At 47.1% G+C, this 26,033-nt stretch overlaps 1 protein-coding gene across 1 annotated transcript in view; it reads left to right on the forward strand.

The window, feature by feature from the left end:
- LOXHD1 (lipoxygenase homology PLAT domains 1) overlaps nucleotides 1-26,033 on the forward strand; it is a 250,714-nt gene that overhangs the window by 216,752 nt on the left and 7,929 nt on the right. The window contains exons 38-40 of the mRNA XM_063128805.1: nucleotides 5,857-6,034; nucleotides 19,272-19,457; nucleotides 23,726-23,896. Coding sequence (XP_062984875.1) covers nucleotides 5,857-6,034; nucleotides 19,272-19,457; nucleotides 23,726-23,896 — 535 coding nt within the window. The remainder of the gene's footprint in view (nucleotides 1-5,856; nucleotides 6,035-19,271; nucleotides 19,458-23,725; nucleotides 23,897-26,033) is intronic.

The following is a 26,033-nucleotide window of genomic DNA, read 5'->3' on the forward strand; positions in this document are numbered from 1 at the left end:
GAGCATGTAGACCTTTCCGCCGCTTTTCCCGGCTACCGCAATTACTCGCAAGTAGTTGGGAAAAGCGGTGGACGGGGCGCAGCGCTCCTCAGGAGTGCTGTGCCCATCGGGGCAGGGGGAGAGATTTCAGCTGGGTGGGGGGAGATCGGGGCAGGGGGAGAGATCAGGGCAGGAGAGGAGATCGGGGCAGAGGGGAGTGGCGACATTTTTTTTTAGAAAAAATATACTTACCATTGATGCTCAAGCGTTCCTGCGCAGCAGCCCCTTTAAACAAAAAAAAAATGGCGGACGTGACAGGGCTTTCCTGCAGCCCATCGCGTCTGACGTCTGGATTGGAGCAACGGCCCACGCTACTTGTACCGCGGGCTCGCCCCTCTTCCCACACAGATTCCCAGGTAGGTCTGACAAAGGCCACAGTATGACTGAGTCTGGATGCAACCCAATACATTTGTGGAATGTGCTGCCACAAGATGTAGTGACAAATTCATGGAGGTAGAATCTATCAGTTGCAATTAACCATGACATTCATATGGAGTTTCCAGATTTTGAGGAGTTTTCAGTCTCTGGACACAAGCAGAGCTCTACCACACAAGCAGGGCTCTACCAGTGACCTACATCCCGAACCCAAGTACAGCTTCAACACACGGTCGGAAACAGTGTGTCCTTCATTTCAAGTGTGTTTGTTCCTTCTTTGGAGGGCTTCTGTTAAGGCGACCACATGGAAAGGAGGACAGGGCTCTTGTATCTTTAACAGATGTATAGAAAAGGGAATTTCAGCAGGTGTAATTTGTGTGCCTGCAGCACCTGCTGAAATGCCATCTTCATCACATCAGTCAAAGATGCAGGAGCCCTGCCCTCTTTTGTATCTGGTCACTCTAGTATAGCTCCTGCAGCTTTAAATATGTTTAGGCTGTAAACATGTGGTGAGTAACACTCCAGACACTCTTGGCTTAACACAACAGTTTACTAGTGAACTAAAACAAGCAACTTACAACCAAAGGGTTAGGGTTAAAGCTGCAGGAGCCCTGCCCTCTTTTGTATCTGATCAAGAGGGCAGGGCTCCTGCAGCTTTAACTGTTGTGATGAAGAGGGAATTGCACCAGGTGCTGCTTGCATACAAATGACACCTGCTGAAATTCCCTTTTCTAGACGACTGTTACAGATGCAGGAGCCCTGTCCTCCTTTCCCACTTCTTCCAGTCATTATTTACACTCCAAGATTTAAGAGGGATAGTAATGAGGAAAGCCTGCTTCGTTCTTGGCAATGTCGCATATTTTGATCATGCTTCCTCCAGCCTTTCACTTCTTATCCTGGCAGAACCGGAGAGACCAAGGAGATCTGTGAGGGAAGCCAAGAGCAACCTATAATTTTACCCAAATGGACTCTCTGCTGTGAAGTCTTTATTAGGAAAGAACATTGGAGCCCTGCTGCTGCACCTGCCATACATTACAAATCCTCTTTTGTGACGGCAGTTCCTTGGGGGAGATGGTGGCTGGACTTTTAGAGTAAATATTACATATTCGCAAGTGCTGGATGACCATTCTTGAATGCATGATTCTTGGAAGGACAATTCCAAGGAAGTTCGGGTGTTCTTTCTTCAGATATATATATATATATATATATATATATATATATATATTTAGGCTGTCACGGAATGTATCTCTCCTCCCTTCTCCATTGCTGAGCCAAATATTCAATTTCTCTCTGCTACCTCCCTTTTCTATTTTATTAAATATATATATATAATTAAGTCGCACAGCTGTTTGAAAATCAAACAGTAAAATGACTGGGCTATGTATATGCAAAGTTTTGGATTCTGATAGTTGCATTCCTTGATCTCGAGGGCTTGCCGTAGCTTTCTGGGCAAAATAGAAGTAAAAGAAGAAGAAAGGAAAGAAAACCCCTGCTGTTAGAAATGCTGCAGAGCCTGCAGCCAATGATGAAGTCTGAATGTTGCAGTGAGCAGCAAAATTTCATGGGGAACTAGGGTGGGAGTGGAGGCGTAGTGGTGGAGGAGCTAGGATCTTCACTAGACTAGTAGGTGAGAACTATGAGGAAGGAGCAGTACCACACATGGGGGCCAAAACAGACATTACGTTAATTCTAGCAGCTATGTCTTTCTCTTCAGTTTTACTCTACAATATGTTCAGGGGCTCTGTTCCATATTGGGATGTTAGCTTGATGGGAAGTGTGTGTGTTACTTTCAGAAGAAAAGGTATACATCCAATAAGGGGAGCTGAACTCATTCCCCTCCTCTGACTATACTCATGGGTCTTGGTCACTTCTGATATAAAAACTAGACATTGGCAAGCCAGCTCTCGTGACCCTATGGAAAGGAGGACTGGGTTCCTGTATCTTTAAAAGTTGTATAGAAAAGGGAATTTCAGCAGATGTCATTTGCATGCATGCAGCACCAGATGAAATTCCCTCTTCATCACAACAGCTGCAGGAGCCCTGCCCTCTTGATCAGATACAAAGGAGGGCAGGGCTCCTGCAGCTTTAACCCTAACCCTTTGGTTGTAAGTTGCTTGTTTTAGTTCACTAGTAAGCTGTTGTGTTAAGCCAAGAGTGTCTGGAGTGTTACTCACCACAAGTTTACAGCCTAAACATATTTAAAGCTGCAGGAGCTATACTAGAGTGACCAGATATAAAAGAGGGCAGGGCACCTGCAGCTTTAATAGTAGTGATGAAGAGGGAATTTCTCCAGGTGCTGGATGCATACAAAGAACACCTGCTGAAATTCCCTTTTCTACAAAATAATTAAAGATACAGGAGCCCTGTCCTCCTTTCCATGTGGTCACCCTATGCCATATCCCCTTCCCCACCACTGTCAGAAGCAGAATAAGTTATGCAAAATAGGCTTGTTAACAATATAAACTACAAAGTGTGCAAACTAATCCACTTTACATGCATTTTTCGGAAGTGCGTAACGTTTACAGGTTGCAATATCCCACCCTTCCCATGATGGAATGTGGTTTCGCTCGGTGCTGAAAGTTGATTTCTCCTGTTGCTGCTTTTGCAGCGCATACAGCCATGGGTATTCTTGTAATGCACCCCCTCGAGTATCACGGAGCAATAACACACTCCGAAATGTATCTCCGTAGGTTTCCAATGGGGCGTCAGCGTGATGTGAAAACTGATCCGAGCTCACCTCAATTTCTCTCGGTGGCGTATATAAGAAGCAACATACGGGAGAACTTGTGGGGGCAGAGCTAGAATGTCAGACAGATGGTACACTGTCAGTGCTAAGTAGACAAGATGAGAAGGCAAATTAAGCCATCAGCCCTGTAATTAACCATTTGTTGCTGTTTAGATTTGTTGCACGTCACATTCTGAGTTTTTCCTGTTCCAGCAAAATGACAATCGAAGATTATTTTTAATCCCTTTTCTTTTATAAACAGCTCATCAGGGAGACCAATTAAAAATGAGTGGATTGTATCAATTATGAGGTTGTACTTAGATAGGGTGACCATATGAAAAGGAGGGCCGGGCTCCTGTATCTTTAACAGTTGTGTTGAAAGGGGAATTTCAGCAGGTGTCATTTGTATGCATGCAGCACCTGGTGAAATTCCCTCTTCATCACCACAGTTAAAGCTGCATTAGCGATACTAGAGTGACCATATACAAAAGAGGGCAGGGCTCCTGCAGCTTTAACTGTGGTGATGAAGAGGGAATTTCACATGGCACCTGCTGAAATTCCCTTTTCTATACAACTGTTAAAGATACAGGAGACCTGTCCTCCTTTCCATATGGTCACCCTAACTTAGACAAATATCTCAGTTTGCAGTGGAATGGAATTAAAATGGTAGACTAGCACGTTGCCATGCCTACGAGCCTCACCTCCTTACTTGGTAGCTGTGGGGAGAATGGCCTGAGAATCGGGGCCTGGTTACCAGGTCAGCATCTCCCTCCTTTCCAGACGGAAAACTCTCCTTGGTCTGACAGCTTCCTCTGTAAAAATGTCCTTTTTGTTGTGTGCCTTATACACAGGGCCGGCTCTACCATAAGGCAGAATGAGATGGTTGCTTCAGGCAGCAGATCCAGGCCCACTGCAGCAAGGTGTTGGAGGAAATGCCTTTACGTCATGCAGCCTGCCCTGCACTCTGTAAAGCCTCAGGACGTTGTTCCATCACTAGCATTGAAGAAAGTTTCAACTGCCAGTCCAGTTTACTTTTGTACACAGAATGGGGGAGGGGGCACTATTTTAGGGTTACTACCGTATTTCTTCGATTGTAAGGCGCCATCGATTGTAAGACGCACACTAATTTCAGTACCACCAACAGAAAAAAAACACCCTAAGACATACCCACGATTCTAAGACGCACCCCATTTTTAGAGAAGTTTATATGGGGGAAAAAGTGTGTCTTAGAATCGAAGAAATAGGGTATATGGAAAGGAGGACAGAGCTCCTGTATCTTTAACAATTTTATAGTAAAAGGAATTTCTGCAGGCGTCATTTGTATGCATCCAGCACCTTGTGAAATTCCTTCTTCTACCCATCAGTTAAAGCTGCAGGAGCCCTGCCCTCTTTTGTATCTGGTCAAGAGGGCAGGGCTCCTGCAGCTTTAACTATTGTGATGGAAAGAAAATTTCACCAGGTGCTGCATGCATACAAACGACACCTGCTGAAATTCCCTTTTCTACGAAACTGTTAAAGATACAGGAGCCCTGTCCTCCTTTCCATATGGTCACGCTACACTATTTTGTTCTTTGCTTTAGGCATAAACTTCATGGCCAGCCCTGCTTATACACTTTCCTGCCACATTCCATGCCCATGCACACGGTTCTTTGGTAGGCTATCTGTCCTTAAGGTCGGGCCTTTTCAGTGGTGGCACCCTGGTTGTGAAATGGCCTCCCCACAGACGCTTGCTCTGTGCCTACCTTGTGGTACTTTCAGTGTCAGATGAAGACCTGTTTATTTCCCCAGGCTTAAAACCGTTTATTGCTTTTTAGGGCACATTGGGTTGATGGAAACCTCTTATCTCTGAAATTTCCAAGGATTCTATGCCCTGCCAGGCTGCTGCTGCCAGAATGGGAGGAGCAATGGCAGCAATATTCACCTCTCCAACCTCCTTTTATCCTTTTCCCCTCTAGTTGGGGTTTTAAGCCCATCTAGCAGAGAATCATAGAAACGTAGAGTTGGAAGGGGCCTACAAGGCCATCGAGTCCAACCCCCTGCTCAATGCAGGAATCCACCCTAAAGCATCCCTGACAGATGGTTGTCCAGCTGCCTCTTGAAGGCCTCTAGTGTGGGAGAGTCCACAACCTCCCTAGGTAACTGGTGATGCTAGTGAGAATGGGGGCAGGGCAAGAAAGACCAGAGGATTTTGTTATCCCTACCCAGTCAAATTTTAAGATGTCTTAAAAGATTTTGAGATTTTAATAAGATATTGGTTAATCAGTTTTATGTATTTTATATTTTTTGTATTCAATGTTGTTCCTTGCCTCGATCCGGAGGGAGAGGCGGGTAAGAAATAAATTATCACCATCATCATCATCATCATCATCATCATCATCATCTCAGCCTCTCCCAGAGCATAGGATTCCTCTGCCCAATGCTTTGCACTAATCCTAACTTCTGTTTTATGCTGTTCCTGGTTTTATGCTGTTTTAGACTTTACGTCCGTATTTTATTACTTTTTATGGTTTTCCATTCTTGCTACCAGAGAACCCTGAATATCGGCATATACTGTAAATAAGTACATAAATACACGTGCTGATCCTGTAGATCATTTGATCACCTGGCTGTCCCAGGTACAAGGATCCCCCAATAGAGTGTGCTTTCTTTTAGGGCTACGAACGTGCCAGCATATAAATCTCACCTAGAGTCCCTTCCATTGCTTTGATTCATTCTAGATCATCATGAGGAATCTGACTAATCAAGAGGTGACCACGTTCACATACAATGACTGGCTCTCAACGCAGTGGGGCGACAATCTCACGCTGGAGTGGGAGATGCCGGCAGTGATCAACGGAGAGCAGATGATGGAATACACAACATACACCGTTCAGGTTAAAACTAGCGACATTGGAGGTATGTTCAAGTTTTGTAGCTTCCAGTTCTAGAAGAACCCAGGTCAGATTTTTTTACCTGCAGATTGTGCCACAGCTGAAAGTTAAGACAATGACCTGGTTCGCATGACACAACGGCCTGTGGGTTAAACAGACCTGCCTGTAGTGCGCCCGCCACTGCCACTTTTCCTTAGCAACCCACGACTGGCATGGGTCTGAAATCAGAGCACTGGGTTGTTTAGTCTATAAACAACCCAGTGCTCTGAGTTCAGATGACATGCCAAGTAACCTACAATGGAGCCAATCATGGGCTGGATCTACACTACTGCTTTAAAGCACTTTATAACAGTTATAAAGCGCTTTAACTGCTTTAAAGCACTATAAAACTGTTATAAAGCGCTTTAAAGCAGTAGTGTAGATCTGGCCAGGGTTGCTAAGGAAAGGGGGCTAAACAACCCAGAGGGCATTTAGAGTCTAAACAACCCAGCGATTAACCCAGGTCTTATTGTTGGGTTAACTGCTGGATTGTTTATCCCCTAAACAACTCAGTGCTCTGAGTTTGGTTGACGCACTATGCAACCTATGATGGAACCGGTTGTGCAGAGTGTCTGTCGAAGAAGCAAGTCCTTCGGGAAATGCAAAACTGCACTGAGAAATTTCAGTAGATGTTTTATTTGGCTTCCTCAGATATTCTGCCGGAGGAGACAACTCAACATTTTTTGCTTTAAGAGCAACCTGGGAATAGCCTAGGGATGTGTAGAACTCTTTGGGAATTCTCACTAACCAAGACTAAAACACTTCTTGGCTTCCCTCTAAATCCCTTGGATGCGTTGGAAGATGTGTGCGTCATGCTGTTGCTGAGGCAGAGGAACTGGTAGACATTCAGCTCAAACTTATGAGGGAGGAACAGTCACAATCAAAACACTTGTGATTTCTTACCTGGGAGGGGCAGATCTGTCTAGCTTTCTCCCTCATTTGAATGTTTTAAATCTAAAAGTATTTTTGTCCCAACTATGGAGAACTTTGCAACTTTGGATAAATTTTAATTTAAAAAAACAGGGACAGTGGGAGGGAGGATTAACCTTCCCCACACTCCATTTGCTTTCTGAAATTCCCACCCCACACATGAGGGGGGTGGGTAAAAAAGAAGTCTCCATTGGCATGAATGGAGACTTTTTCCTCTCTATTATTATTATTATCATTATTTATTTATTTATTTATATAGCACCATCAATGTACATGGTGCTGTACAGAGTAAAACAATAAAATAGCAAAACCCTGCCGCATAGGCTTACATTCTAATAAAATCATAATAAAACAATAAGAAGGGGAAGAGAATGCACCAAACAGGCACAGGGTAGAGTAAAACTAACAGTATAAAAGTCAGAACAAAATCAAGTTTTAAAAGCTTTAGAAAAAAGAAAAGTTTTTAGCTGAGCTTTAAAAGCTGTGATTGAACTTGTAGTTCTCAAATGTTCTGGAAGAGCGTTCCAGGCGTAAGGGGCAGCAGAAGAAAATGGACGAAGCCGAGCAAGGGAAGTAGAGACCCTTGGGCGGGTGAGAAACATGGCATTAGAGGAGTGAAGAGCACGAGCGGGGCAATAGTGTGAGATGAGAGAGGAAAGATAGGAAAGAGCTAGACAGTGAAAAGCTTTGAAGGTCAACCGGAGAAGTTTATATTGGATTCTGGAGTGAATTGGAAGCCAATGAAGAGATTTCAGAAGTGGAGTTACATGGTCAGAGCGGCGAGCCAAGAAGATGATCTTAGCAGCAGAGTGGTAAACAGAAACCAACGAACTGATGTGAGAAGAAGGAAGGCCAGTGAGAAGAAGGTTGCAGTAGTCCAACTGAGAAATAACCAATGCATGAACAAGAGTCTTGGCAGAAGAGACAGACAAAAATGATCGAATCCTGGCAATATTACACAGGAAAAAACGACAGGATTTAGCTACTGCCTCAATATGAGGAATAAAGGAGAGCGAGGAATCAAATATAAAGCCAAGACTACGAGCTTCCTTGACCAGAGTAAGTGTAGCATCATTGACAGTAAGAGAGACTGAGAGATGAGGAGAAGGTTTAGGACGAAAAACAAGCAATTCAGTCTTTGCCATATTAAGTTTCAAACGACGATGAAGCAACCAAGCTGAGATATCTGAAAGACATGCCGAGATACGATCGTGAACATCTGGAGAAAGATCCGGAGATGAAAGATATAATTGTGTATCATCGGCATACAGATAATATTGGAGACCGTGAGATTGAATAAGATTACCCAAGGGCAACATGTATAAAGAAAACAACAGCGGACCAAGCACCGAGCCTTGCGGAACCCCTACTGAAAGGGGAAAAGAAGAAGACAAGCTGCCATTAGCCAACACGCTGAAAGAGCGACCCGCTAGATAGGTCGCTATATAGGTCTCGTTAACCCCCTCCCTTCATTTGTTGATGGGGTGATTTCAAGAAGCAAATAGTGCTTGGGGAGGTACGTGGTGGTCCCAATCCAAACTGAGGCCACACATGCTTACACTAGAATAAAGAAAAAGCTAAGCCACAGCTACAAGCTATGCAGCTAGTGTAATCTTTGGCTCTCAATATTGACAATACTGGGTAGATGGACCAATGGTTTGGCCCATAAGAACATAAGAAGAGCCCTGCTGGATCAGACCAAGGGTCCATCTAGTGAACCGCCCAGAGAGCTTCGGCTATTGGCCGGTATAAAAATGTAATGAATAAATAAATAGTCCAGCACTCTGTTCACACAGTGGCCAACCAGCCATCAGCCAGGGACCAACAAGGCAGGACATGGTGCAACAGCACCCTCCCACCCATGTTCCCCAGCAACTGGTGCACACAGGCCTACTGCCTTGAATACTGGAGACAGCACACAACCAACAGGGCTAGTAGCCATTGATAGCCTTCGCCTACAGGAATTTATCCACCACCACCCCTTTTAAAGCCATCCAAATTGGTGACCATCACTACATCTTGTGGTAGTGAGTTCCATAACTTAACGATGCATTGTGTGAAGAAGTCCTTCCTCTTATTTGTCCTGAATCTCCCACCAATCAGCTTTATGGGATGACCCCGGTTCTAGTATTTTGGGAGAGGGAGAAAAATGTCTTCGTGTACGACAGCTCTCTGTGTTCCTTTGTGTGGGAGGGAGCGTCTTAGGACTGGACTGAAATGGTCCCTGAATATTGCAGCCCTGTTTGTGCTAATTTGGGGACCATTTCGCTGATTTGGGGGAGGGAGGGTATGCACTGAAATTTGCCCCTTACTTTCAGCATTGGTGGTGGGGGTCAGCATCCTCTGTGTTTTCATCTGTATTTTGCCTCTGCCTGTGCAAGCAATGCCAGCAACACACCCAGGTCAAATGCTTCCTCACTTAGTGCCAGACCCCAACCACAGTGGGTCTTCTGAGGCCCGGGGACTTGTGTATTTGGCTAAATTGCATAGAAAAAACGCACGATTTATTTATTTTCTTAAACATTAGTATCCCGCCCTATATCACTGGGATCTCAGGGCGGTGTATTAGGAGAAACACGTGCACAAATGCATGCAAATTTTCTTGTGACTTAAAAAAAAAAAAAGTCCGTCAAAATTCAGCATGAACCGAATTTTAGATGGGAAAACCGAGAAACTGAGAAAAACCGAAACTGACAGGTTCCTCGGTCACTAGCCCACACAGCCCCTCTGGAAGTACTGAAATCCTAAAGATGAAAACCACTGAACTCCTGGATGATGCGTTTATGAGGTCAGCGTTCTTTCGGGCAAAACTATTATTATCTCAACGTGAGATTTTTGTTGTTACGTGAAGCTTTGTTCGAGCTGACGAAGGCCGAGGGTAAGAGTAGAACAGGAGCTGTCAACATCAGCAAACTCATCTCCTCTTTTCCAGGAAATGAAAGGTGATGGGTTTTAACGATGGTGAGCTCTATCTTGTTATGAACCCAGACAGCCAGTGGCGGGAAGCAGGGAGGAGGGGGAACAAATTAGAGAATGAATGAGGTGAGCTTGTTTTTGATCTGATTATACAGCAGTCAGCGCAACAGTACATCTGACGGGAGGTGCTTACAGGTTTGGCGCTCGTAAGAGTGCTGCATCTCCTGTCACAGAGACAGTGACCTGATTCGTGCGTTATGCAAGGCAGTATGAGAGAAGAGATGGTGCCCCATTCCGTGACAGTTTTGCAGATGCTTTTCAGGTGTGCCAGACCCCCAAACAGTCCCCCTATTTACCAGCATCGGGAAGGATTCTGCGTCGCACAGGATTGGTCACATTATTATAAAGATTTCTATCCTGCTCTTCAAACGAACAATCCCCAAGGCAGCTGGCAAAAGTGGGGGCTGGCGGCTCCAATTTTGGTGGGGCTGTGAATCCACTCTCTCTGTGTTATCCCCTTTGTGGAAGTATTTCCTTTTACCCTGAGAGAATGGCTTCGCACAGCCAAGCAGCTTGTTTCTCTCTTAGGCCTTGTCCCTACCTACAACATCGTGTGGGGAAATACGTTACATAGAATCATAGAATCATAGAATAGCAGAGTTGGAAGGGGCCTACAAGGCCATCGAGTCCAACCCCCTGCTCAATGCAGGAATCCACCCTAAAGCATCCCTGACAGATGGTTTTCCAGCTGCCTCTTGAAGGCCTCTAGTGTGGGAGAGCCCACAACCTGATTCCATTGTCGTACTGCTCTAACAGTCAGGAAGCTTTTTCCTGATGTCCAGCTGGTATCTGGCTTCCTTTACCTTGAGCCCGTTATTCCGTGTCCTGCACTCTGCTGTACCACTGCTGGTGGTACACCCACATCCAGTGGTGCACAGGTAAATGTTCAAGTGCAGGTACTCATCATAACGCCTTCATAGCCACACCGCAAGGAGAGCCAAAAGTATCAGATAGCTTTGTTCAGCAGAGGCTGGTGGCTCCAATTTAGGTGTGGTTGCTAATCCATCCTGGGTTTCAGTCAGAACCAGCCAGATCTCTAAAGGAGCTGTTGAAGAGTTTTAAACTAGTTTGGGGGCAGGGTTCAGTGCCTTAGAACTCTGGTTCTGACTGAAACCCAGGATGGATTAGCAGCCACACCAAAATTTGACCTACCAGCCTCCACTGAACAAAGCTATCTGATATTTTTGGCTTTCCTTGGGGTGTGGCTATGAAGGTCATTATGATTGTGGGCTCTCCCACCCTAGAGGCCTTCAAGAGGCAGCTAGACCACCATCTGTCAGGTATGCTTTAAGGTGGATTCCTGCATTGAGCAGGGGTTGGACTCGATGGCCTTAGAGGCCCCTTCCAACTATACTATTCTATGATGAGTACCTGCACTTGAACATTTACCTGTGCACCACTGGATGTGGGTGTACCACCAGCACATGTAACATATTTCCTCACATGATGCTGTAGTTAGGGTTCTGATTGAAAGCCAGAGTAGATTCACAGCCCCAGTGAAATCACAGCCACCAACCTCCACTGGTTTACAATGGATTATAACAGAGCTTTCCAAACTTTTCACGTTGGTGACACACTTTTTAGACATGCATCATTTCGCGACACAGTAATTCAGTTTTACTAGCAAACCGGAGGTTAAACTAAAGCCTTATAAGAGATACGGACACATACATAAATTGTAATAACGAAATGTATGGGGACACAACATATCTCATGAAAACCTTTCATTTATATTTTTAAAAAGATATGATTTGCAAGATAATAACATACATTTCTAAGACTTTTCACATTGAACCAATTTTGTCGAGCTACGATCGAGCGGCGGTCGAGACGGTGTTCTATCAAAAAACTGGACCCATGGAATTTCTCAAATGCGTCACTTCCGGTGCAGCCGCGTCACCGGAAGTGACGCGGAATCAGCTGTTTCGACCCAACTATGCATACTGCGCATGCGCAGTACCTGTGTGATCCCTCGACCGTGGTGTGCATACACGGATACGACGGAAGGGGAATATACTAGCGTACCATACTAATCGGCATCTTTGCTGCATAAAAATGCATGCAAGTTGGTATTGCTTATTTCACATAGACTCAGAGGTTTCTCGTTACGTTTGCGTGACACACTTACACACTGCAGATGACACACTAACGTGTCATGACACACAATTTGGAAAGCTCTGGATTATAACATATATCAGCCAATAGAACCTGGAGACAAGAACTAGGGATGTACTCCGCTTCTAATCGGACCGGCGAATTAGAAGCAGAGCGGGGGGCTTCGCCTGCCCTTAAGGCAGAGGCAAAGAGGATTGGGGGGCCGGCGGAGCGTGGCGAAGAGGATCGAGGTGAAGGCGGATCCTTCGCCTCAATCCGGAGCTCCACCATAAAGGTAAGTGGGGTTTACCGGGCCCTGCCGCTGTCACTGTCGCCCATGCGGCGACAGTGGCAGAGCCCGGTAACCCCCCCCTCCTCTCCCTTACCTGCGTCCATCCATGGTCTGTCGGCTTCTTCAATTGAGCCCGTGGTTCCACAAGGAAGTCTAGGCCACACTTGCAGCCCAGACTTCCTGGTTGAACCACGGGCTCAATTGAAGAAGCCGACGGACCGCGGACGGAGGCAGGTAAGGCCCCCCTCCCCCTTGGTCCCTTACCGGGCTCTGCCACCGTCGCTGCACGGGCAGCGATGGTGGCAGGGCCTGGTAACCCCCCCCCCCCGCCCTCCTCTCCCTTACCTGCCTCTGTCCGCGGTCCGTCGGCTTCTTCAATTGAGCCCGCGGTTCAACCAGGAAGTCTGGGCCGCTTGCAGCCCAGACTTGCTGTTTGAACTGCGGGCTCAATTGAAGAAGCCGATGGACCGCGGATGGAGGCAGGTAAGGCCCCCTCCCCCTTGGTTCCTTACCGGGCATGGGCGGCGACGGCGGCAGGGCCTGGTAAACCCCCCTGCCCTCCTGTCCCGGCCATACCTGGCGCCACTCCCCTCCACTGCGGAGCTCCGATTCAGAGCCGGAGCTCCACGGCAAAGAGGAGCGGAGTATGGGCGGAGCGGCACAGAGCGGGCCGATCCGAAATTTTTGGATCGGCCCGCGGGGCGGAGCGGGGGGTCCGTGCACACCTCTAACAAGAACATAAGAAGAGCTATGCTGGCTTAGACCAAGGTCCATCTAGTCCAGCATTTTGTTCTCATAGTGGCCAACCAGATGTCCAGGGGAAACCCACGAACAGGACATGAGGTCAATGACACTAAAGCTGTTCCTCTGCTTCTGCTCTGCTGCCACTTGCTTGCTTAGCAGGCAGACAGCCAGGGAGCCAGTGGGCAGGGGCATCACCTCCTTCTTACCCCTGCCGTTGTCTGGGCAGAGTGAAAGGCAGGTGAAGAGGCAGGTTGCAATGATGAAGAGGAAGAGCAACTCCAGGGAGCTCTTGTCAGACAGCCTTTGCTAGGGTGCAGGTCCTTGGCCTACCCTTGACACTGGTACTCCTGGTGCCCTCCAGATCTGTTGGACTGCAACTCCCATAACTCCCAATGGCCATGCTGGCTAGGAATTATGGGAGCTGCAGTCCAACAGATCTGGAGGGCACTAGCTTGGGGAAGGCTGAATTAGGCAAAATTAGGCTGGGTGCAGAAGTAGTCCAACTTGAATGGATTAGAACTCTACCCCCAAAGAGCCCTGTCTCCACCATGGCTACCCACTTTGTTAATGTTGCCACTTTGTTTTCTAGGAATTTCCCCATGAACTATATCAAAACTGGAGCAGCTCCTGACTATATATTATCGGGGCGGGATGGGGGTGGGGGGGTTGCCACCCAGAGCAATGCTCCAGGGTTGTTGTTTTTAACATAAATTTTCCAACTGCACAAATGCCCTATCAGACACCACCACCCTGCCCAAGCCAAACACATTATTTCACTTTCACAACTGGGCAGATGATCACAACACTAGTAGCACCGTAAACTTAAAGACAGATTGACAGGGCCATACGGATACCCAGGAAGGACGACAGACCAAGAGAAGTGACTGGTTGTCACCTACAGCCCCCAGTTGAAACCACTGCAACGGATCATCAGTGAACTCCAACCCATCATCAGCACAGACACTTCTCTCTCACAAGCTTTGGGAGGCAGACCAGTCCTGGCCTACAGAAAACCTCCCAAACTGAAGCAGATGCTAAACAGCAATAGTACGCAGGACAGAGACACAGACAGAGGGACCAGACCATGCAATAGACCCAAGGGCCAACTCAGCCCCCACATCTATTCAGGCAACACTGTCACAGGACCCAACAACACCAGTCACACCATCAAGGGCTCTTTCACCTGCATCCTTACATAATTTGTGTTACATGCCATGCCTGACTTTGTCTATTGTTAAGTTTTTAATAAACAAGTTGCATGTGTCTTTTTTTTTCACCACTTTTTTCAACTGCACATTATCAGATTTCCAACTGCACATTTTTCTCCCCAACTGCACATTTTCCCCCAACTGCACACTAAAAAAACCCTGGAAGGCTCGGTCGAGAAATTGAACAGGGAGGGGAGGGGCTGATACATACATTTCATTCTACAGTTTCTGCTCTTTCCTTTCCCGTCCCTGGGCTAATTGCCGCCCAGAGTAAATGCCATGGCATGAGGCCTTCACAGCCTTGTCCCGCTAGGAAGATTTTGCTCAGAAACAGTTAGGTCTGTACCTTTTCAAGGGCTTTAATGAGGAGAATGCTCCTGGGTAAAAGAAAAGCGGGCGTTACTTGGTTTTGTTCGTCAACCTCAGCAACCTTCAGGGTCATAAAAGCCGCTGCCAGGAGAACTGCATGAGTTCCTGGCACTTTACTTCCTTCTTAAGATTTTCTCAAGGGGGTGATGAAAAGTTAAGCCCAGTTTCATGCAGTCTGTTTCCATCTGAATGGAGTTTTGTACTTGCCTACTCTCTGTGTATGCCTTTATTTCTGCGCTCGCTGCTTTGTCTTTCAGCCCTATACATTGATAAACATGTGCATTATTATTATTATTATTATTATTATTATTATTATTATTATTATTATTTTCAATTTATAACCTGCCTATATTCAACATAGTCTCGGTGGCATACAAAGTTAAAAACAATTTAAATGAAGTCGATCAATCAATAAAACAATACTCCAAGCAGCATAAAAATGTTAAAAACAATTTGAAAAAAGTCAAAACAATCCATAAAACACTACAGCATAAAAACAATGTATAACGATAAGATTCTAAAAATGGAAGGCCTGCCAGAGTAATCAGAGTGTTTAATGCCTGCTGAAAAACATCCAAAGAAATCAGCAGGCACATTTCCCCATACATGCATTCTTAAGTAGTACGTGCTGGGTTTCCTTCGTGGGATTGTCTTTGTATGGAGGAGAAAGCCCTGTTGACACCAATTTGAGGGTTGGATAAATTCCTGGAGGCGAAGGCTATCAATGGCTACTAGTCCTGATAGCTAAGTGCAACCTCCAGTATCAGAGGCAGTGTGGTATAGTGGCTAAAGTGTCCGACTGGGAGTTGGGAGATCAGCTTTCTAGTTCACGATACAAAAGATACAAAACCAGATGACCAGATACAAAAGAGGGCAGAGTTCCTGCAGCTTTAGCTATAGTGATGAAGAGGGAATTTCACCAGGTGCTGCATGCATACAAATTACACCTGCTGAAATTCCCTTTTCTAGACAACTGTTAAAAGGTACAAGCACCCTGTCCTCCTTTCCATATTGTCACCAGTGATACAAAGGCATTAAAAGGAAATGAAAATTGCAAAAAATGCAAGTTCTTTACCCTAAGCCGCTTCTTTCTGCTCCTTCCATAAGCTCTGATCTTTCTCTGTCCCTGGTCTGTCTCCTGACTGTGGTCTGTTTCCTGGCTCTGGTCTGTGCCACTCTTTTATACCCTTCTCCCCCAAAACAGAAAGTAAAGTCTCCACTCTGAGAAAATGAAACTTAACTGGAGAAATGAACCTTAATCAGGAAATGAACCTTTAACTGGAAAAATGAAACTACACCTCTCAGGGTCACCCCCTCCCTACAGAAAAACTCTAAGCCTGGGTTTATTACCTTGCCTCTGTAGGCCTCGAACATTCACACCTGGGGGTCACAGACTTTCCCAATGGTTGAGAAATATTATGTTTCTACGAAATTATAATAATCATGACTACATTTGAATCTATACATATAAATTAGCCTGCAGATTTGAGTGCAAATCTGTGTTCTCTTTGGTCTTTGGTGGAGGATCAGTGGTGTAGTGCAGCCTGGTGTCACAGAGTTGAAGCATTAGGACTTTTGAATGAGCAGGGGCACTGATGCCCTCTTCCACCCCAGTCAGGCTTCCCCTGTTCCCTCTAAGCTTAGCTGCAATCCTCACATTAGCTAGGGGGAAATGGATTTTCCCAGCAACAATACATTGTTTTGGACTATTCTGTTGCAATGCAAAGCGTTTCAGGCCGAACTAGATGGGGCTGTGGCAGAATTGTTTGCTTAAAGCCAGGTCTGCCCTAGCCACATATCAAGTGGTGAGTCCAATTTTAAGAGCAAAGAGACCGTGTGAGTGAGGGGAGGAGGAACTTCCTGTTAACTAGGGTGACCATACGTCCACTTTTGCCCGGACATGTCCAGAATCGGGGGGTCAAATCCAATCCAGGGGGGGAATCCCCATTTTCCCCGTTATGTCCGGGCAAAACGCGGGGGCTGGGGCTGCTGTAGTATGTGTTCCCAGGCTTCTGGGAACATGTGCAGCAGCCCTCCCACAGCCGCTCTAGATTGGCGCTAGGGGGCGGGGGCTGGGAGACACGTTCCCAGAAGTCCAGAACGCGTCTTCCAGCTCCTCTCCCCAGCGCTGATGCAGGCCTTCTTCTGCACGATGGCACCAGTGCGCAGGAGAAGCCTAGGTTGGTGCTGGGGGGGAGGAGCTGGAAGATGCATTCTGGCCTTCTGGGAACACGTCTCCCAGACCCCGCCCCCCAGCACCAATCTAGGCAGCTCAGTTTTTGCTCCCTACTGTGGGCGGCTGGGCCTGGCCCAGCTGCCCATGATGGGGTACAAAGACGGAGCCCCGCCCGTTGCCTTGCATTGCCCTCATGTTTGTCAGCATGATGGCGATGCAAAGCAACGAGCAGGGCTCCATCTTCGCTCCCTGTTACGGGTGGCTGGTCCAGGCCCAGCCACCAAGATGGAGAGCGAACACGGCAGCGGAGGTACCGGGACAGCGGCAGTGGACCAGACTACCTGGCGAAAAAGGACAGTGGCGGTGGCAGTGGCAGAAGTACAGGGAGGACAGCGGCGCTGAGGACAGCTAATGATGGTGATGCTGATATTGGATGCTGATAATGATAATGGATGCTGATAATGATAATGGATGCTGATGCTGATATTGATAATGCTGCTGCTGCTGCTGCTAATGATGGTGATGCTGACAATGATAATGGATGCTGATAATGATAATGGATGCTGATGATGATATTGATAATGCTGCTGATGCTGCTAATGGTGGTGATGATGACAATGGTGATGCTGATGTTGATAATGGATGATGGTGATATTGATAATGCTGCTGCTGCTAATGATGCTAATAATGGATGCTGACCGAGGACACGCCCTGTTGGAAGCCAGACATGTTGGGGTGGCCACGCCTCCTGAGGGCAGCCATATTGTCCTCCTTTTTGGTTTCCAAAATATGATCACCCTATGTTAACTTGCCCCTCCACAGCCAACCTCCAGGCCAGCTTGTGTCAGGCCAGTCTCATGTCTGCTGTTGGAATTTAGGAATATATGGGATAAGCAGGGGCCCTTTATGACGCCTCCCAGAAGAAAGTGCTTTCTTCTCCACTTGGCTGAGGAGAAAGCCCTTGTTCTGGGCAGGGGTCATGGAGGAGCATTTAGTATCCCTGAGTTTGGCTCCCTTTTTGCTTATAGTCCCGTTCACCCCATTCCACTCTTTCTGCATGACTGGGACAATTCCAGGCATAGAATCATAGAAGAGTAGAGCTGGAAGGGGCCTATAAGGCCATCGAGTCCAACCCCTTGCTGAATGCAGGAATCCACCTTAAAGCATCCCTGGCAGATGGCTGTCCAGCTGCCTCCTGAAAGCCTCTAGGGTGGGAGAGCCTACAGCCTCCCTATGTCATTGGTTCCATTGTCATACTGCTCTAACAGTCAGGAAGTTTTTCCTGATGTCCAGCCGGAATCTGGCTTCCTCTCACTTGAGCCCTTTGGTCTGTGTCCTACACTCTGGGATGATTGAAAAGAGATCCTGGCCTTCCTCTGTGTGACAACTTTTCAAGTACTTGAAGAGTTCTATCATGTCTCCCCTCAGTCTTCTCTTCTCCAGGCTAAACATGCCCAGTTCTTTCAGTCTCTCCTCATAGGGCTTTGTTTCCAAAGAGATCAACTCTAAATTGTATCTATTTTGCCCTTAAAGAGTCTTTGTGAGAATACGGAGCCCTCAGCCACCAGTGTGGGAATTCTCTGGAGTTTCCACGTGGGGAGAGGTGCTGCCAGTATGGGGTGTAAGGTGGCCCCTGACCATTGCCAGAAAAGAGAAAATGCATCACCAAAAACAAAGAGGAAAAAAAGAGACACCAATTTGCATTATATTTGCAGGTGCTATTTCATATGCATAAATGAAAATGTAGAGCTAATCACTCTCATTTAATGGAAATGCAATGCATCTCAACCTGGTGAGGATAATTGTGTCCAGGTGACCTGTGTGCCTTGCTCCGTCTGCTGTCCGGGTGCAAACTCTTAAGGGGCAACTTCAAGGTCCCACTTGCTCTCCCTTCTTTGAGCTCTTCAGCTTTAAACTAGACTTGGTCTGGACAGCCCATCAAACATTGGATATCTTCAAATAGAGAAACGTCCTCTGTCAAGAAGGACACCTGGCCATTTGACACTGGACGAAATCACTCCATTCATGTCCCAAAATAACTTGGTCAATTCTGTTGTTGTTTTTCTGGGCAACTGAATTATTTTGCTGAATTATTTTGCTTAGCCCCAATAATTTATAAACTGGGATACACATCCACACACCCTGGCCCAGACATGTGGAACTAGCCAGGAAAATAGTTCTGGGAAAATGCAATGGAAAATGCTCTTGTTCAGTGGTTGAACCCCAGCTTTGCATGCAAAATGTCGAGAGGTTCCATCTCCGGCATCTCCAAGCAAGGGGGTGAAAGACCTCTGCCTAAAACCCTTGCTGTCCGTCACTGTCAAACGATATTGAGCAAGATAAACCAATAAGGGGGTTTCCCATGTTCGTGTGCATTTCCCCCACCCTCTTTGAATAGCCCATGATGCTCTGCTCTCTTGCTGTCTCCCTACAGGGGCTGGAACAGATGCCAATGTATTCATGGCCATCTTTGGGGAAAACGGCGACACCGGGACATTGGCTATGAAGGAATCAAACAGGAACAACAAGTTTGAAAGGGACCAGTTGGATGTTTTCTATTTCTCTGATGTGCTCAGTCTTGGCGACCTCTGCAAGGTGCGCATCTGGCACGACAACAAAGGTAACGGGACATACATGATTTATTTTAAGGCTTAGAGCATCAAAGAGGCCAGGTAGTCTTCCTTTTTCTTTTCCAAAAAGGAACACATTTGCATTGAAGCATTGGCAGCACCAGCTATCAATCTATCTATCTATCTATCTATCTATATCTATCTATCTATCTATCTATCTATCTATCTATCTATCTATCTATCTATCTATATCTATCTACACTGTGGAGCTGAGGGCATAAAAATATTGCAAGTGAAGGAGGTGAGGCAATAAAGAGACAATACAATTGTGTGGATTGAAAATCAGGCCGCATTGATTAAATCTGACCTGCAATGGGGGGATCCCTGGGCGGGTCTTTTAATATGCCGGCGCTAGCTGGTCAATGTAACTGAGTGAAACGTTCTTTGCCTGCTGGGTGTCGATTATATAATCACGACCCCTCCGGATTTCCCCATTCGGAGCAAGGGGGGACATCCCCTATCACATCCCCCCAGACTGCAAAACACTGGGTGTGCCAAGTGAGATGGCCCCCACAGGCAATTCTTATCTCTCCCCCCCCCTTTCACTGGGGCTGCAGAACCCTCAGCAGGAGACCTCAGGCATCACTTGTCATCGTCATCATCATCATCATCATCATCATCATCATCAGTTTATTGTGCCATGACAAATACATCCATAGAAAAGCACACAACTATAAAAGTACACAATAATTTCAAATAACCAAGAAAACCATACAGACAACCTTAAATTTATTCTAACTAAAGCTCTCATTTCGCTCAGCACTCTGAGTCTCCGTGGCAGTTTATAGCAATTTTATCTAGTTCTCTCTTCCTAATCTTTTTCACTGCCAGTGCAAACAGGGCCACTTTAGGAGTGACACAACTGTTGGTATCGCTAAGGAGGAAGAGAACTGTTTCTGCTTGGGCATTCATGCCTCCATATGTCAGAAGCGGTTTCAAGAGTCTCTCTCGTGGGTCCCTATGCAGAGGGCAAGTTAACATATAGTGTGCTATGTCTTGCACTTGTTGTTGACCGCAGATACATAATCTCGATTCAAATGGTACCTTGTGGTAGCGTCCATCCAGCACTGCGGTTGGCATCACTCGAAATCTCAATTCAAGGAAAGCATTTCTCAGGGGCAGTGGCCTCAATTTGGACAGAGAACACATTCTGTTTTGCCGCTATTAAGGATGCCTCGGAATGATCACCATCGCTAACCAGACAAACGTAGACTAACCAAACTAGCCTACCTAGGGGGATGTAACCAATTGGAGCAAAAGAAAAACCACCAAATCAACCTAAGACGCTCCCACCCCACTTGCAGTGTGAAGCAGGCAAAAAGACACACAGCAAGTCAATCGGACTGTGTGCCCAAAAAAATCCTTCTTAGTCCTCAAAAGAGTGACCAGTTGAACCCCCGCACTGAGTACAGGGACGGAGGGGGAGGGCGCCGTGGGCTAATAGCGCCCCACAATCTCCTCTACCAGGCGGTGGTGACACCAATCCCCACCAATGTAGGGGATTCCTGGCAGGTCTCCTCCCCCCCCCCCATGGCTCCCCTGTGGTCAGGCAAGCTGGGGCAAAGTGCTTTTATTTATTACTAATATTTATATACCGCTCCCCATTGAAAAATTTCGGAGCGGTGTACAAGGTAAAATGAAAATAAAAACAGAATAAAAACACTTAAAACAAAATTTAAAAGAAGCAATAACAGTAATCCAAGGCTGCATGTTAGAGAAAGGCTTCTTGGAATAAAGATGTTTTCAGGAGGCGCCAAAAGGAGTACAAGGTTGGCGCCTGCCTGACCTCCAGAGGCAGGGAATTCCACAAGAGTGGGGCCACCACGCTGAAGGCTCTTCCCCTGGTGGACTCCAATCGGAGGATGGATCTATGTGGAACGACCAGGAGCAGGCCCTCAGATGACCTCAGTGACCAGGCAGGTTGGTAAGGGAGAAGGCGCTCTCTCAGGTATCCCTTTTGCGAAGGGTTGAGGGTTCCCCCCACCCTAACACGTTCGATTTTGGAAAGAGAAATAATGGTATTTCACCTTAAAATATCCTAAACATATTTTCTTCCAAATCAAGTCTTATTTGGGCCGTTATACAGGGCATTGCAGCTCTGTTGATAATTAAATGTTTTAATCTTGCCTGATGTCTCTGGATTTCTCAAAAGCTTGCACAGTATTATTATTATTATTATTATTATTATTATTATTATTATTATTATTATAAACATGATCTTTTGGTTAGAGTAATAAAGCTATTGCACTAATATAGATTTTGGCATTTTTCTTATGGGCATCCTGACTACCTTTGAGTTTATTTGTTTTTTACTGACACGTACCAGAGGTTGGCGCATAATTTGAATGTCTCCACCGCAGTGGGAAAGACCGTGTCGAGGTGACCTGTGTGCCTCCCTGTTCAGCCTGCTGGGCAGCCCTTCAAATAGAGGACTGTCTTCTGTAAATGAAGGCACCTGGCCACCCTAACTCCAAGAGACCCTGAAGCAGAGCGGGGGTGGAGGGAGGCAAGCCACAGCCTCCTTGTAGCCTGCTAGAAGCAGTAGCCCTGAGGCCATCACAAAAGGTGCAGGCTGCCTCTTTGTAATGCAGGGCCTGGCGCAAACAGAGACACAACAGCCGGCACAACCATTGCCCTGTGCTTTCCTTCCCGATCCAAGAACCCAGTCCCTTCCGGTTCTGTTCCTGTCCTGGCTGTGATTGGCCCAGCAGCATGTTTCAGTCTGGCAGTGTCAGCTCACCTCCAGGCATCGGGCCTTTGTCTGCTCCCTCTGCAGTCTCCGGCCCCGCCTCCCTGCGCTGCAAATGAAACGTTGCAGTTGCCTTTGCCTTCGAATCTGAGCTGTTCAAGTGAGCTCTGGGAGGCCTAACGTTTGTGAAGGGTTTACGTCTCAGCCTGGGGTCTTCCAGCACGCACAAACGGCTGTCTGGGGTAATCCCCTAACAATACGTCGCCTTCAAGAGCTCCAAGCTTAATTAAGAATAGGCTGGAGGGGGGGGGAAGGGTTCTGTGCTGGATGCCTCCCCCCTCTTCGCTTTCTCATGTTGCAGATAACTGATGAGACAGGGCAGGCAGTGGTGGCTTCGATGTCAGTGGGGTGGTGAATCCGCTTCGGGTTTCAGTCAGAACTCTAAAGGGGCTATCCAAGGTCCAAAGCACTGATTCAAACCCGGAGGTGGATTCCCCATGCCACTGACATCGGAAAGGTGTGGAACACCTTGGACAGCTCCTTTGGAGCTCTGACTGGTTCTGGTTCTGACTGAAACCCAGAGGAGATTCCCTGCCCTACTGACATAGAAGCCATCAGACTCCACTACGTGTCCACCAAACATGGAAATGTGGTGGGTCCGTGGCTGGAGCTGCTGTTCAAGAACCCTGATCACGGTCCCGTCGAATGGAGAAGACATTGCCAAGCTGAAGAGATGCTGAGCGGCTTCTGTGCTCCTCCTCCCAAAGTTCAGATATTGGCTTTCCTTCTAAAATATTCACATAGCTGAATTTGCTCCCTCTCTTCCAAATCACGTGAGGTACTGGTGCCTCTCTATTCGGCCCTGGTTAGGCCTCATCTAGAATATTGCGTTCAGTTCTGGGCTCCACAATTCAAGAAGGACGCAGACAAGCTGGAGCGTGTTCAGAGGAGGGCAACCAGGATGATCAGGGGTCTGGAAACAAAGCCCTATGAAGAGAGACTGAAAGAACTGGGCATGTTTAGCCTGGAGAAGAGAAGATTGAGGGGAGACATGATAGCACTCTTCAAATCCTTAAAAGGTTGTCACACAGAGGAGGGCCAGGATCTCTTCTCGATCCTCCCAGAGTGCAGGACACGGAATAATGGACTCAAGTTAAAGGAAGCCAGATTCCAGCTGGACATCAGGAAAAACTTCCTGACTGTTAGAGCAGTATGACAATGGAACCAGTTACCTAGGGAGGTGGTGGGCTCTCCCACACTAGAGGCCTTCAAGAGGCAGCTGGACAAGCATCTGTCTGGGATGCTTTAGGGTGGATTCCTGCATTGAGCAGGGGGTTGGACTCGATGGCCTTGTAGGCCCCTTCCAACTCTGCTATTCTATGATTCTATGATTCTTTCGCACCCCTGGGTGACATTCGCCTTTGTGGTTAGGAGAGCAGGAACTTCCGAGTCAAAACGTAAGTTGAAATCCCTTCTGAGCATGAGCTGTTGTGACTGATAGTTACTTGTAGGTAGAAGCAACCTGGCTGCTTCATCTTCCCAAGCAATGAGATGCTTCCTCTCCCACAGGAATTGGCCCTGGCTGGCACCTGGAATACATTGACGTGGAAGACTCTCTCATCGATAAGATATTCCGCTTCCAGTGTGACCGCTGGCTGGCGAAGGGTGAAGACGACGGGCAACTCATACGAGAACTGGCTTGTGCCAATAACGACATCCTGGAACTGAAGGAACGTACCAGTAGGTCTGATGGCAGAGCAGGGCTGAGGAGGGCGGGGGACAGGAATCGGGGAAGGTTACAACAACTGGGATTGTTTAGCTTAGAAAAAAGGAGGGTGAGGAAGACATGATGGAAGTGTACAAAATTATGCACGATATGGAGAAGGGGGATAGGGATGTGGATGTGGAATGTGGATTTTTCTCCCTCTCTCAAAATACTAGAACCCAGTGGGGTCATGCCATGAAGCTGATTGGTGGGAGATTCAGGACGAATAAAAGGAAGTACTTCTTCACATAGCGCAGTTAAATTATGGAACTCAGTACCACAAGATGTAGCGAGGGCCACCAATTTGGATGGCTTTAAAAGGGGGTTGGATAAATTCCTGGAGGAGATCAATGGCTACCAGCCCTGATGGTTGTATGCTATCTCCAGTATTTGAGGCAGTAAGCCTGTGTGCACCAGTTGCTGGGGAACATGGGTGGGAGGGTGCTGTTGCACCATGTCCTGCTTTGTTGGTCCCTGGCCAATGGCTGGTGGGCCACTGTGTGAACAGAGTGCTGGACTAGATGGGCCCTTCGTCTGATCCAGCATCAGGGCTGTTCTTATGTTCTTATTGTATTTATTCAGCTTCCCTCACTTAAAAACAACAACTCCCCCCACAAAAAAAAACTCTTGGTCTTGATAGCCATTTTCAGGGGCATTACTAAGCCTGGACCCCTGGGCTTCTGTATGTATTTCCCAGGACCCCGGATCTATTCTACAGAGCCCTGAGTCTCCATTGATGCCAATGGAAGGTGGAAGGGGAGGCAGTGTTCAATCCTCTGTGTTCAGCACCTTGGATAGCTCCATTAGAATTCCGACTGAGACCCAGGGGCTGTCTAGATGCCTTCTAATCTCTGCAGTGGCTGCGCAGTGGCGCTGGGTCAGTTATACGACGCAGCCGCCAATTCGCAACCACCACGGGGCTTTTCATCAAAGCTGTGCAGTAAAAAAAGGTCAGGACTTTACCCCGACGTTTTTCTTCAAAGTGAGGTCGCCATGGCCCTTCTACTGTGTGACCTTGCTCCAGGCTTGAGCCGGGGGTGGATGGCAACCCCCAGATTGGTTGCTCGAAGTCAGGCAGAGAGCAGGGTTGTGTTAATTAACTTCTCAGATTCTGCATTAATTCACCCCGATTTATATCCGAGGGAAAGGAAAGGAACCTCTCGTGCAAGCACTTGAGTCATTGCTGACTCCTAGAGGGACACCTGCTTTCATTGACGTGTTCTTGGCAGACTTTGTAGTGGGGTGGTTTGCCATTGCCTTCTCCAGTCGCAGTTACCCTTCCCCCAGCTAGCTGGATACTCATTTTACCGACCTCGGAAGGATGGAAGGCTGAGTCGACCTGAGCCGGCTGCCTGAGAACCAACTTCCGCTGGGATCGAACTGAGGCCGTAGGGAGAGTTTCGGCTGCAGTAACTGCCGCTTACCACTCTGTGCCACACAAGGCTCTTAATCCAAACCTGCACATTTATGGAGGGAGCTTTTATCCTTTCTTGGATAAAGGGGAGATTGAGGGGAGACATTATAGCACTCTTCAAATACTTGAAAGGTTGTCACACAGAGGAGGGCCAGGATCTCTTCTCGATCCTTCCAGAGTGCAGGACACGGAATAGTAGGCTCAAGTTAAAGGAAGCCAGATTCCAGCTGGACATCAGGAAAAACTTCCTGACTGTTAGAGCAGTACGACAATGGAATCAGTTGCCTGGTGAGGTTGTGGGCTCTCCCACACTGGAGGCCTTCAAGAGGCAGCTGGACAAGCATCTGTCAGGAATGCTTTAGGGTGGATTCCTGCATTGAGCAGGGGGTTGGACTCGATGGCCTTGTAGGCCCCTTCCAACTCTGCTATTCTATGATTCTATGAAAAGTGAGTGCAGGCGTGGCTGGCCGGGGGATGCTGGGAGTTGTTGGACTTTTTTCTGTCAAAGCATACATAGGCTTGCATCCTAAACAATATTATCTGAATGTCAATGTTTTAATAACAGCAATCTTCATCATGGATTAGGTGTGGGCTACAGATTTTAAGCCCAAGTGATGTTAAGGAGTTTAGGTCTTCGCCTCTTTGGGATTGTTAAACGTTTTCCAATCTGTTGCGTGTGTGTTTGTGGATCCAGATCC

This window comes from Elgaria multicarinata, chromosome 6 (genome assembly GCF_023053635.1).
Source record: "Elgaria multicarinata webbii isolate HBS135686 ecotype San Diego chromosome 6, rElgMul1.1.pri, whole genome shotgun sequence".
NCBI classification, from domain to species: Eukaryota; Metazoa; Chordata; class Lepidosauria; order Squamata; family Anguidae; genus Elgaria; species Elgaria multicarinata.